This window comes from Schistocerca nitens, chromosome 2 (genome assembly GCF_023898315.1).
Source record: "Schistocerca nitens isolate TAMUIC-IGC-003100 chromosome 2, iqSchNite1.1, whole genome shotgun sequence".
In the NCBI taxonomy this organism is placed as follows: domain Eukaryota; kingdom Metazoa; phylum Arthropoda; class Insecta; order Orthoptera; family Acrididae; genus Schistocerca; species Schistocerca nitens.
This window is the reverse complement of record NC_064615.1, coordinates 963,815,620-963,830,263: the sequence shown is the minus strand read 5'-3', so window position 1 is coordinate 963,830,263 and position 14,644 is coordinate 963,815,620. Positions and strand designations below refer to the sequence as shown.

Genomic DNA, 14,644 nt, shown 5'->3' with positions numbered 1-14,644 from the left:
CCCCAGTCTATCACAGAGAAGCTCTGGGAACCTCTCCAACAACCCTCTAGTTCAGAGGCCTGCTGGAAAGAAAGATGGGTGAGATTGAACTCGCTAACCTTAGCATCAACAACCAGCATTCCTGCATCTCGATGCACCTTATGCTTAGTACACTCACAGAACCCAAATTTATGACCAGAAGGGAACTTAAAGAAAAAGGTGTACCCCAAATAATCCAAGACAAGATCAGTTTTACTGATAAAAACACATCCCAAAATCAAATCGACCGGCAGCTCCTTAACCAAGGCCAAAGACAAGGGCCACGAGAAATCCCCAACAGAGGTACTCCCTCAGACCCAACCATGCAGAGGCAACCCCTGCCCATTGGCAACCCCACATCTCTGCACCGAAGAAGGGCCCAGCCTAAGTCTCGCAAGATGACCAAACTCAAGAAACCATTCCAAGCTCAATAACGAAAAGGAGCTACCAAATCCAAAAGGGCACAAATAGGTTCGCCACCTACTCGAAAGCAAATATAAGGCAGTGGGAGTGATGATGGAGCAGCAACACAGGCACACCAGGGTTTAAAGGCTTGACTCCGGGGTCGTCCAGCTGGGCAGTATTTCTTGACCCTGGCTGTCCACGGCTGAACGCAAGTACGAAATAAATGCCCTGTTCAGCCGCACCTGTAACAATGCTGCGATTCCCCTTTAGCAGACTCAGCTGATGTCGATAATCCGGAGTTCCCCTCAGTGACACCCACGGGCTGAATTTTAACTTCACGCTGTCTATTGTCTGAGAGCGGCAACTCGGATATCGCTACAATGGCGGCACAAAGTTCTTCCCAAGTGGAGGGATGACCACAAAAAATAAAATGTGACTTATCTGCCACTCGCATTCCTCTCAGGACAATCGAAACTAACTCCTGTTCTGGCAAGTTGACTAACAAGGCCAAACTCTTTCCATGTATTGATGCAACTCCTCCCTATCTTGCTGCAGCTGCCAAATATAGCAACACTCGAGCAATTTACGAACTCCTGTGGTTAATCTTTCACTGATCACAAGCTCCCGCAACTGCTACAATGAAAACCCTTCTGCCATGGCCCTGGATACCAGAGTCCTCAATTAGCCTCTAGTTAAAGGATACAATAGAGACAAAATTACCTGATACGAAACACCAAACGTATCAGTGTGTGGCTCAAAACGAACCAATAACCATAACAACCTTTCAATTTGCTAGAGTCAGTCTATAGCTAATTATGTGATGTCTCGAAACAGATGCACCAGGGGACTAGGCAATTTAGCAAATGCCCCAGCTATCCTCTCGGAGGACATACGGGCATCATTCCGGGGATTGCTGGCTCTCCGCCCGGAAGATAACGAATCCTGTTCACCCATCCTCTTCCCATCAAGCTCTAAATGTGTTACCTCAAACTGCAATTTATTTACCAAGGACCCCAATTCAGTGGTTGATTCCTATCACAATCCTCTAACTTTAATGCCCTTAAATCAGATATCCGGTTAAGTGTATCAACTGTGCCCGCACCTTGTCTAACTGACTGCCACTAGGTTGAGTGCCCTCTAAAAAGCCGATGTTGTCCTCAAGACTCCTAACAGCTTTAAACCAAAACTCAGTGGCTGCCTTTGTCTCACCCACAACATCCGGCGTGGTGTCAACCGGCTGAAGAACGGTAGCACGCAAGCGGGCTGCTAAGTCCGGAAAACTACCCTCAATAGGCTGACGTCGTATAGCCAGCTAATAAGTGAGGTGGTCCTTCCCCAATAGGCTGATCCCTGGGCATTGCATGACCGCTATTCCCTGAAACAGAACACAATACCAAAGGCAGAAATCATACAACACTAACAGTGTTTAACAAATCAAAGCAACAGTGACTGAAATGGCGATAGTACAATCATAACCATGTTCTGCTACCAGTTGAAACCTGGTTGTCAAGGGAAGGCAGGATTTGGTTACGATTGTGGGTGGGGCCGTAATCAGTTACTATTGGTTGCCTTTTACAGTTACAAACATTTATTATTAAAACAGTAATCCCAGACTCAACTTAAATAAAAAAACCAAATATTATTAATGAAGGAATAAACAACTGTGTAAATAATAGTGTTTTCAGTGGATTACAATTTAGTAAATCACCATAAAATATAGAAACAGATAAGGTTTTTTTTTTTATATATACATTTAAAAAAAAGTCACTGCCGTCATGGCTGAAGGCCTTACACGCCAAGAATGACAATAAATTAAAAATGTTTAGGAACTTGCTGCAATTACAACTTACGGGTACTGAAATATTAAAAAAGTAAATGGCCACAAACACAGCAGAAGGTATCAGGTGCCAGGAATGGCAGTAAATAAGGTTTTAAGGCTTACTGCTAAAATACAAATATCGAATTATTTTTTCAAAGCAAATGACCACAATCACAGCTGAAGGCCTTACACGCCAGGAATGGCAATTATATAAAACCTGCTGTAAAACAGCAAATACAAGCAATATTAATTAAAAGAAACAAGCAACTGACCACCAAATGGGTGAAATAAGATGATGGTAACCTTGTAACACAACTCTTACACTGCTATATTTATTCCAGAAGGTGACCAGAATAATAAACTAGACATACATAACCTTTAATGTAGGCAATACAAGGTATGGTAATAAATAACACAATAATAAAACACAAGGACCAGTCACAGACAGTGCTCCAGGAATTGACCTTTGAGAAGGTCCGGCAACAAACACTTTTGCAAGTGATGAGATAGGCAGCCAATAGTTGCATTCACTTCACAAGATGGTAAGTCAGAGTAGTGGCAGTCTAACGAATGACTAAAGACAATCTTGCTGAAACTACCTGACATCCAATAAACCAAATGCAAGAATGGAACAATACGCCAAATACGGAACCTGCGGACTGCACTATGCCCCAGAATACTGTGCTTAGAGGGCCCAGAATGAGGAAGGAATCACTATCACCGGATTAGAAGAATCGCAAACGGCCTACAATCAAGAAAGCTGTCAAAACTACACTTCTTACCGAACAGCAGCAGCAAGGCGAGGAAACGTACACTGCCGTTACATACACTAACCCCCAGGGCAGGTTACTGGGGCGTTAGCAGCCACCAGGCAGGAAAAATACCACTGGTTGAACTTAACAAATTGCAACAATCTGAACGCAGTAAACAGTAATAAGACGGTGAGGAAAGCTAATCAGATCCGCTTTCCCCAAGCACTCGACTCCCTGCTCTTCGCCTCGGTGACACTACGAGCAGCAACACGAACCCAAGTCACTGGAGAATCGAGAGATGTCACAGTGGTGGAGGTTTCTCTACTTGAATTGAAATGCACTCATCTTAAAGCCTGCAGGATCTGGTTTACGACGAGGACGTGCACCCTCGTGACCACAGCCCTTCCATCCAGCAGTCCATGCGTGCTGCCAGCAGTCCCGGCGTGTTCTCGCATTGCGCGGTCTTGGCTCCTCTTGAGTCCCCAACCGAACAGGCCCAGGGTAACAGTTACTACATATCGATAACTGCCGCTGCTGTCACTAGTGGACAGGCAACACATGCGAAACGAGTGGTGCCAGTGAAGACAAGAAGCAGACAAACAACCGGAAACATGCCAACTAAAGGGTACGGTCTGGCCTCCATCAGAGGGCAGAAATCTACAAAGAGCACCAATGCAAGCCGCAGCATGGCTCAATCAAATCGTAAATGTATTAAACAAGATGTGCATCATGCTCATGCCTTACAGTACAAAGGACTTTGTTCTCGTCATCGTCCTCAGTCATAAAAATTGGTTTGAAGCAGCTCTCCATGCTAGCCTGTCTTGTGCAAGTTGCTTCATCTCTGCATAACTACTACGCCCTCTGTCTATTTTGAACATGCTTACTGCGCTCAAAACTTGTTCTGTTTCTACACCACCACCCCTCTTCCTCCTTCCTCCCTTTATTTTAGTTACATTGTGCAACAAATTTCTTTTCTCCCTAATCCTATAAACATGTTTTCATTAGTTATCCAGTCTACCCATCTCATCTTCCACAGTCTCCTAAAGCACCACACTATTCCCTTCTTACCTCAACTGCTTATCATCCACATTCCATTTCATACAAGGCTATGCTCCAGACAAATACCGTCAGAGGAGACTTCCTAACACTTAAATTTGTCTTTCATGTTAACAAATTTCTCTTTCAGAAATGCTTGTTTTACTATTGCCAGTCAGCATTTTGTATAGTCTACCACATCAGTTTCTTGCAAATAGCAAAACTCTTTTACTAGTTCTAATGTTTCATTTCCTAATCTAACTCTTTCAGCTTTGCCTGATTTAAATCAATGACATTCCGTTACCATTCTTTACATTTTTGATTTTCATCTGGTAACCTTTCTTCAGGTCGCTGTGTGTTACATTCAACTAATCTTTCTTTGCTGTCTCTGACAGAATTACAGTGTCATTTGCAAACCTCAAAGTTTTTATTTCATCTCCTAGAACATAAATTTCCTTTCCAAATTTCTCCCCTGTTTCCTTTACTACTTGTTCAGTGCACAGATCAAATAATGTTGGGAATAGACAACAAGTCTGTCTGACTTCCTTCTCCGCCACTACTTTCCTTTAACATAATTCAACTCATACAACTGCAGTGTGGTTTCTGTAAAGGTTGTAGACAAACTTCCATTCCCCTGTTACCTTCAGAATTCCAAAGATTGTATATCAGTCAACAATGGCAAAAACTTCCTCTAAATCTACAAATTCTATAATGTCAATTTGCTTTTTTTCAGCCTATATTTGAAGATAAGTCATAGATTCTGTATTGTGTGTCATATTTTTCCATTTCTCTGGAACCCAATCTGGTCTTCCTCAAAGTCAGTTTTTTCCAGTCTTTCCATTCTTCTGCAATCAATGCATATCAGTATTTTGGAACCATTACTTATTAAACTGAGGGTTTGAAAAATATTCACACCTATCAGCACTTACCTTCTTTGGAACTACAATTATTACATTCTTCCCTACAGTATGAAGTTATTTCACCTGTATCATATATCTTGCATACCAGGTAGAAGTTTTGTCATGGCTGTCTCTCCCAAGGCTCCTAATAATTGGGAAGAAATGTCATCTACTGCAGGTGCCTTGTCCCGACTTACATCTTTGCATTTTCTGTCAAACTCTCACAGTATCGTATCTCCCGTCTCATCATCATCTACTTAAATTACAAGTAGTAATATTTTTGTATCTCATTGCATTTTGTATTAATATGGAAAGGGCCATATACTTACTATCATACTAATGACATGTCCGAATGTCTCTTGTACAAATAGCCACAGCTGATCTTAATATCTTACTGTGAATATGATTCTGAAGCAAGTCTGTTAATCCAGTAACGGGGTACTTTTTGCTCGCAAAAAAACGACATAGTAGATTTTATTTTGTTATCTTGTGTATATAGTTAAGTGTTTGTTTAATCGAAGTTTTCGACCTCCAAAACTCTCGGGACAACTTTTTCTGATCAAAAAACCAAGAAGTATTGGCACGTTTTTCAGGTTTTTGCCTAAGTCTTGGGAACAATGAATTCTACTGAAAAGTTACCTGTACCAAAATTAAAGAGTATTAAATTTTCATCAAATGGCATATTTAGATGTCAAAATCGGTGGAGCTGTTAGCGGTCCGTTAAGAGATGTCAAAGTTTGTTCATTTTTACAAACTTGGCTAAAAAGTCGGCTCCAATGCCTGTATCTCAAAAATGGCTGCTCCAAATGAAAAGTATCAAGTTATCAAAGTTGTAGGTTATGAAATTTCATGTTACAAAGGAATCTAGTTTTTCAGTTTTATGTACTATTAAGTGTCCACTTACTTGAAAACCAAAGTAATTCCATTTTTTTCTTTTAAGTCAAAATTACTCAGTGAAATGAAATTTCCAGTGGGAAGACTGCTCCCTAATGAGCACATATGTGTTCTCTATGTATATCCATGCGTATTTTTCTTTGTTTTTATCCATGTCTTAATTGATAAGAGTGGGTTGCTAAAATGAAAACCAAGTACATAGCAATGGCCAATATGTATTCACATTTGAGTAATATAAAATTTGCACAAATGAACAAATAAAAGGGCATGACAACATTAAAAACACACATTAAATATCAAAGATTCACATTTTATTACAGTTTAATAAACCGAGGTCATTTGGGAGACTATGGCAGGTCACAGTCCAGCATCAACTCTACAGGACCCATAGCGCCACCCTCAAAAACTATTTCATCCTTGTCATGCCCAATTTCTGGAGCATTCTCGCAGTATAAGCCACAACAGTCTTTGCACATTGAGGAGCAGTTCAATCGAAATTTGCGACATCCATACACTGCTGTGCATTCTGTATTGAATGCTCAGGAAACTATCTTCAGTTGTGTGTGTGGTGCCGCATCTTTCATAATCATCACGGGAAACAAGCCTCAAGCCTGATGAGTTTTTCTTCCAGCCCCACTGGCATGAATCAGTTTTCTTCCCCAGCCAGGATTGCACTTAAAGGTAAGATCACAATGAGTGTCATCTTGCTGCGTCTAAAGTTGGCAGTTGTCTTTGATGTTTGAAAGTTTTTCTTGGGGGTAGGTTTTACAGAAAGCTCATACCTAAGCTAGGCCAAAGTCATGTAGTTGGAATTCCTATACAGTGCTAACATCAGCTGTTCTTCTGCCTGAGCTATTAAGTCTTGAGAGACTGAGGGCTTAACAAATTCAGCAGCTTGCACTTTGAGGTGTGCTTGTTGCTCCCTAAGGTTTACTAATTTCCCTTTTCCTTGCCGCCACCGCCGCCCCCCCCCCCCCCCCCCCCGGCGCCAAAAAAAAAAAAAAAAGGGGGGGGGGGGGGGGTCAGGACGTGGTATCACATCCTGTGGAGGCATGGCTGAAAGGCGCAAATCCAGGATCAAAATTGAAAGAATTGCTGGAGTACCACACTCCTGCTGATTTCCCTCTTCCCGTGTTATGGAAGTACAGGTTGCTGGATTTGTTTCCTCGACCCATTAGAAGTACAAACACGCCTATGTCCTCGCTTAAGACTGTCACAGTGTCAAACTCAGCAATTCAGGAAATAGCTGTTTCCACAAGTAATGAATCACCATCTTCTTTTGTCTGTAACAGTTGAATACTTCCATCCTCAAATTTCTTTATGACCATAAAAATCAAGTGGTTCTTGTTGCTCTTATTTGTGAGAAACTTCTCCTGTGCAGACTGCAGCATTTGTATCTTCATCAAAAACGATGTCTGATGAAGACCCCAGTGTCTTTAAACAACAAGATCATTTGAACTTTGTTCCGCTTTGCAAAGCATCACTTGGGTAGACAAAACTTCAGAAGCTGAACGTCTTCTTTCCTGGGCCGTTTTCTTCTCAGACTCCGTAGTTATGCAGGTAAAGACTACCATGATTCCTCCCGTGTAATGGAAAGTATTAAACCAGTCAGTCTTGCAGATGTTAAAAGCAACGTTACCAGAGATGAGCTGGATGAATCAGGTCATACAGTCGAGGACGTCTCAAAAGGGAAGCTTCCATATATGAAGCTGTGAATCCAATTGCACTAAGAGCATTGACAATAAGCCTTGATCTGAATCTTTGGTACATGAATGAGCTGAGCCCAGTCAACAGTGAAGATAGAAATGACCGTGGCCTTACTGCAGAAATTGCTGCATGTGAATGTTATATATATTTCCATCACAATATCCTTGGTAAAGAGAGGAGAGCAGTTCAGTGCTCTTATGACTGTTATTTGCCAGCTGCAACTCATCTTCAGAAGGTTAGTACAATTGACAATGAAAAGAAGACTTTACTTTTCCTTAGGCAAGTATGTCTGTATAGATTTCCACCGTTCAAGGCATTTTTACATTTATCGCAAATGAGGGAGTCAATTGATGACAAGTTCACTTGACTACCACATATAAGGCACCTGAAGGCCGGAAGAATTAAGGCACTCAACGTAGAAGTATTGGACATCATTGCTTCAGTCCTGTAAAGCATTTGTGCTATCTCAACTGGATTATGGATATGAGGTATAAGGACCAGCAAGACTAATATATCCAAAGATAATCATTAATCATCATCTAAATCAGTACTTTACTAACTACTGTGAAGTGCATGACTGAGGGTATTTCTCATTTTACCACATATTAGTTTCTAGCCATGCTGTTTCCGTGTGGAGCACAGGAAGAATGGCATCTTAAATGCATTTCAGTAACACACTCCCAAGAGTTAAACATGCGTTTGTGCTGCCCTTCTTTGAATATCTCTTGGTGGTCCTGTTATGGATCTCTCAGACCTCACTAATACTCTGCACTCAGCCACAGGAGTATTTTGTGAACATTCTCCTTTGTAGAGTGATTGCATTTTCCGAGTGTCTTACCACTGAACCAAATTCTATCAAACATATTCGAGCTACAGAATTCATCCTCTGCTCTTGCTCCCTGAATCCACTACATGCCACATAGAGCATTTACCCAGCAAGGTAATTTTTCATATTCATCCAAGACACCCTTTTCGTACTTTACCTGCTGAAGGCGATAATATTCTGCTGGATACAAATGCATATGGGAACTTGTTGCTATGAGCTACTAGAGAACACAACAGCCAAAGGGCCCTGCACGCACTGTACGTAGTATAGCATTGTTGAAAGCCATCTAAAAGCAGCACCCTCACTGTTCACACACTTATATACCATTGGGAGGATGAGTACCAGGAAGTAATGGAAAAGAAGTTGCGGATGGTAAAACTTATTATGCAACATTTTAGCAGAATATGTTTCATATCATGACAAGGGCAGTATCCAATTTACTAGCTGATCTTCCTATTTGTCCTAGCAGGTGGAGGGACATAAGTGGTGCAACTATTAAGGTATTTTATTTTTAAACAGTTCTTAAATTGTTGGAGAAAATACTGTGTTGTTTCACAAGGGTGGGTGGCTCACGCAAACTAGCCCTGTCAATTTTCAATTATTGTCAGTAAGTGTTGTACACTATGTGACTGCATTTGAGGATGAGTAAGTAAATGAGTGAATTCACTTATTAAACTACTATGTTGTTTCACTCATTAAACTTCATTGTTTTGCCCATTTTAAATTTATATTATTTTGTCTGACAGTTCTAGCAAGGGTGCTGATATTAGGGAATCATTCAAAAGAAATGATTCAGTCTGTCTGTACTTCCATAACAAGAGTTTCAGTATATTTGAGTGAAAAATTATGTGTTTCCAAAATTTTTGCACACACATAAATGAAATACCATAATAAGAAGGAGACATTCAACGCAACGAGATCACTTGTACCTAACCCTGTGTAGGTCACAAGTAACAGCTACATAACTTAAGGTTGTTTTACAGTTGGTGTTAGCATCATTATAGAAAAGTATTGCTGTCACTTAAACCAATGACAAATTGTAGATGTTTGTATGTGCTGTTTTACAGAAGTTGAAGATAAAATTAGTACGTGCTTGTAGGACTATGTTGGGTGTACCAGGCAAGGTGACACAGTGGTCAGCACATTGGACTTGCATTCTGGAGGACAATGGCTCAAATCCACATCTGGCCTTGAAGCTTTCGATTTTCCATTTTTTTCTGTAAATCGCTCCAGGAAAAAGCCAGGATTGTTCCTTTGAAAGGGCATAGTCAATTTCCTTCCCCATCCTTGAAAACATTCCAAGTTTGTGCTCTGTCTCAAATGACCACGTTGATGGGATTTTAAACCCTAACATTTCTTCCTTTTTATGTTGGACATCATCAATAAAGTTGTGTTTTCTTCACCATATATTGATGTCCTTGTGAAACACACAGCAGACAGATAAGCAGTTGGTAGTCAACAATTATGTTCCTAAAAGTCATGCAAATCTCATAGGAGGTAATACTCACTCTGTCTGTAGCATTTGGCATTTGACAAGTTACGTGAACCTGTCCCACCCCCCTACCCGCCGCGCTGCTTGTGCCAGCCAAAGTGGGGGGGGGCGGGGGGGGGGGCACCTCAAAGAGCTCAAGATTTGTTTGGTGAGTACAGGCTTGGCATAGATCACTGCACGACACATTTTTTTATGAGGTTTGACTGAAAAGTAATGCTTCCAACTTAGTAACTCTTGAATAGTTGGCAGCATTGGTATGCGGCAAGTACTGGCTTGTTCAGTAGCCTCTTCTCTATAGCTTCAGTTGGCAGGAAGCCTTAGCATTGAACAGTTCTGTTGTTACAGTGTAAAGTATGGAACCCTGCGCAGACAGTCGATCAGTGTGATTTAAGCAATGTGCAGTCATTGAATTCTTGACAGCAGAGGGTGTCACCCCAAAAGAGAGTCATCAGAGAATGAAAGCAGTTTATGGGGACAGTTTTGATGTGAGTACTGTGCGTCATTGGGCAAGTAAGTTTAAAGATGTTGAAGCAGGAACATCTGACCTGCGTGATAAACAGAGTTGAACGTCCAGTGACAGCAACCACCGAGTTTCATAAGCAAAATGTTGACAGATTGATTCAGGATGATTGTCGTATAACTCAGAGAGAAATTTCAAGCACAATTTGCATTTCACAATAACGTGTGGGTCACATTATTGCTTTGCTTGGCAAACCACACGCTTCATGTGCCACCACAGCAGAACTTCAGACACAACCTCACCACCGTACGGCATCCTCCATACAGTCCAGATTTAGCACCCTCTGACTTCCATCTGTTCCCGATAATGAAAGACGATCTGCGAGGACATCATTATGCATCTGATGTCAGAAGACGTTGAGGTAACTGAGAGACTGTGGTTGCGGAAACAGTGTGTTGACTTCTTCCGTGGCGGCTTCAGAAAACTTGCACATAGTTGGCAGAAATATATCCAGTTGTCTGGTGATTATGTGGAAAAGTGAACATTGGTAACTGGAGATCACATTCTAAGGATTATTATGTGTTTGATTTATTAAAATATTCCCATCCAAACCCAATTAACAAAGGTGGAGGCGTTACTTTTCATTCAACCCTCGTATATTCAGACAAAGAGGGCAACAGCTTATTTGCTGACAGATTTGCTCTACTTCAGCTGACAGTCAAATGAATGTGGTAAGACTGGAAGGGTGCAAAATTTATGATTTACTCCTTAAACTTTTAGGGAGAGGTTTTTAATCTGTCCTCAGAATGTGTAGCTTGTCCGTGTTCTTTTGTAAGTGGTCAGCCAGTCACGTGTCCTTGTGTAGTTATTTCAGCCTTCCTCTTATGTGACTTGTTTTAATTAAAAGTTTTAAAACATCTGCTCATTTATGCACTATCTAACAGGATGTCAACTAGTGCAGTTGTGTGGATAACCGTGATTGAGAATGGAGAAGAGTGCATCCTTTTTTTATGCCATTTTATTTTGACAATTGTTTCTACTAATGCACTGATCACCTATCTGCTGACAACCCCTCCCCTCCTTCCTGACCCAAATTACATTTGCATAAGTCTCACATAACTAGAGTTTCTATTTAATCCACAGTACATAAGTGTGAGGTGTTTTGCACACAATATCATTAAACATAACTATGTCAGTAGTGTCATACAAGTACATTTTCTGATAAGAATGTGATGTTCTCATCAGAATATATTTAAAACATATTTAACACTGGATGGGAAAGAATTGCTGAAAATTGCAAAAAATTAATATTATCTGAAGCGAAACAAACACGTGTCGTAAAATCTGTCACTTCAACGTAGAGTAATACATTGTTTACTCTTTGGCAACTAAATTGTAATATTTCTCCATAACAGTTCTAATATTGATGACCGAATTGTCATATAGCTCATTAAATAATACCAGTCAAGGATGTTTATTTCAGAGTTTAACTGCTTTGTCAGTAATACGACAAGAAAGAGTTATGGTTGGCTATCCTTGTGATGTAATATGTTTATGTGATATAAGGAATCCTTTACTTCTAGCAAGGAGACAACTTTGTCTCTCTTTCAAAAATCATAAGCTATAAATCTCTGTAATTAGAAACACCATTGCATTTCTGTGCATTTGTGAGAAAATTGAGGTTAATACTTATGTCTTGTTACTTTTGTATTGGATTATAGCTTAAAATTGTCAAACACTAAGTATTACAGTGACCTGACTTTTTTGCTTTCAGATGATATGTATCAGTTGCAGACAATGTTAAAAAAAGTAAATCTAGATATGAAAATTGCAAGTGGGCAGGTGCCATTAACAGTCCTGAAAGTGACAGATGCATCAAGAGGTAACATTTTATGTTGTTGAGCTTAAAAATTAGCCCCCCCCCCCCCCCCCTCTCTCTCTCTCTCTCTCTCTCTCTCTCTCTCTCTCTCTCTCTCTCTCTCTCTCTGTCGTGTGTGTGTGTGTGTGTGTGTGTGTGTGTGTGTGTGTGTGTGTGTGTGTGTGTGTGTGTGTCCGTCCGTCCTCCCCTGCCTCCTTCCTCTCTCTCTCATACTTAAATATTTCAGTGTTGTTAGCATGCAAGCAACCTTCAGATAAAATTCGCTTACTTTGCAGATGAATTTCTCTCCATTATTGATGAACTATCAAATGTTCGCAATGAAATAATTTCTCTTATGAAACCCCATGAAGGTGGTCAAAAGTATGCAGCACAAAATCTTGATTCTTGTGTGTCAATAGTTGTGCAGCTGAGAAGTCTTATCAAGGAGTAAGTTCAATTTTACTTGACAACATGAAGTAATGTCCAATGAATTGTGTACTTGGGAAAAGTAACAATGCTCTTAAAAATTTTGTAGTTGCTGTTCCATCCTGCCTTCAGTAGTGAGCAGTTACTTCAGGGTACTTTCCCTCCAGTTATGTCTAAAGCATCAAGATCAAGATTCCCAATTGAACAAAATTGGGTTTTAATTGGACACTGCAGGTTAGTAGATGATACAATGTAAATTAGCCAATTTAGGTCATTGGTGACATTTGTCTGTATGTATGTATACTTTTAAAGTAGAGTGGAATGAATTTTAATACACTGTACAAACATAAGATCTGCAATATGGTTCAAAATTCAGTGTTGCAGTTTTGGTCAGGCATTTGTTTGCCACTTCCATTGTTCAGTTACACATAATGTTATTTTGTGCACAATATCAAGTTGGGGGATGTTTTAGCTGAAAGGTTGGAAGTTGTGTGAGAAATTTGTATCAAATTGACACCAGTTAGCTGTGTAGTTTGCTGGGGTTAACAATAATCTGATAAATAAGGGTAAACGTCAAGCATAGTTCAGTTTTTTAGCTAAAGCACTTTTCCATCCAAAAGATGCTGTGGCAGACTGTAAATTATGCAGGTAACATACAATGATCTGCAGCATTACGCAGAAACAAGTATGAGCTAACTGGTTTGTAATGAAAGAACAGTCTTGACCAAAATGTTAGTTGCTTATTTTGTATAGAAAAGTATATTGTGTATACAACAATGTTAAATGGACAGATTGCTGCTCACCACAATGAGAAGCCATTTAGCAACAGACAGGCTCACTGAAACCTGTGGGAGTGCAGAGGAAAATGGTGCAGGCAGGATGGAGGGCTGCTAGGTGCAGCATCTGGAGGTTGTGCAGGTGTAGAAAAAGTAGAGGGGAGAAGGGGAAATGATAATACAGGTGGGCTAGGGGGGACAGCAGGCTTATGCAAAGGTGGAATGGTAGCAGAAAGAGGATAGGGGGGCAGGTAAGAACAAGGTGGAGATCGAGGAGGTTAAACCAATGAACAATGTGTTGTAGGGAGAGTTCCCACCTGCACAATTCAGGCAAACTAGTGTTGGTGGGAAAAATCTAGATGGCACATGCAGTGATGCAGTCATTGAAGTTTAGTACACTGTTTTGTGTGGCATGCTTGACAACTGGGTGTTTGATCTGTCTCTTGGCCACAGTTTGGCGGTGGCCCTTCATGCTGATAGACCATTTGCTACTGGTCATGACCATATAGAATGCCCCACAGTGGTTGCAGGTGCATTTTTAGACTATATAGTTGCTTTCACAGGTGGCGCTGCCTTTTATGAGTAGCAGGTGCCTGTGATAGGACAGTGGATGGATGGCTGGGACAGCTGCACCTATGATCTGTTCATCATAAGAATAAACCTGATGTAAACAAACACAAATGCTATGGTTGGTCAGAAACTGTGGCACACTTACATTGGTGTTGTTATGCTCTTGGAAGTAGTTCGTACTTATGTAATAGATATCTTATTGCTAAGTTACATTTAATGAAGCTTTAAGATATTCAAATGTATTAACAGCCATCAACATTTTTCTTAATTACACTTTAGCTATGTAGTTTTTATTTCAAAAATCGTGTACAGTCACAGCCTCTGCAGTGTTGTGCTCTGATTGTCGTGCTGTAAACGCGCAGTATAAAATTGACTGAGGCTGCTTCCTGTTCCATAGTGTAACACATACGTGGAACACAGTTAAAAAGTGCCAAGAAATAGACTGTTCTTAATGTTTTTCATAAATTTACAGAGATAATCAGCTTTGAAGTTTTCCTAGCATTGTATGTAATGTAGATGTTGATTAAACTGACATTGAATGTGTAGCGCAGTTGATAGCACAATGGCATGTGATCCAAGTGCGGTTATTCGTGTGTTGGTTCAAATCTCCCCTGTATCTTCTTCTTCTTCTTCTTCTTCTTCTTCTTCTTCTTCTTCTTCTTCTTCCCCCCCTCCCCCCTCCCCTGTTCAACTTGAAATACCTACAT

The 14,644-nt window shown here is 40.5% G+C and overlaps 1 protein-coding gene across 2 annotated transcripts in view; it reads left to right on the top strand.

Moving 5' to 3' along the window:
* The window catches only part of LOC126237284 (uncharacterized), a 182,527-nt gene that overhangs the window by 147,846 nt on the left and 20,037 nt on the right, over positions 1–14,644 (top strand). For both annotated transcript variants that reach the window (XM_049947230.1, XM_049947229.1), the window contains exons 6-8: positions 12,082–12,189; positions 12,462–12,612; positions 12,701–12,825. In XM_049947230.1, the coding sequence (XP_049803187.1) occupies positions 12,082–12,189; positions 12,462–12,612; positions 12,701–12,812 (371 nt within the window). In that variant the 3' untranslated portion in view covers positions 12,813–12,825. The remainder of the gene's footprint in view (positions 1–12,081; positions 12,190–12,461; positions 12,613–12,700; positions 12,826–14,644) is intronic.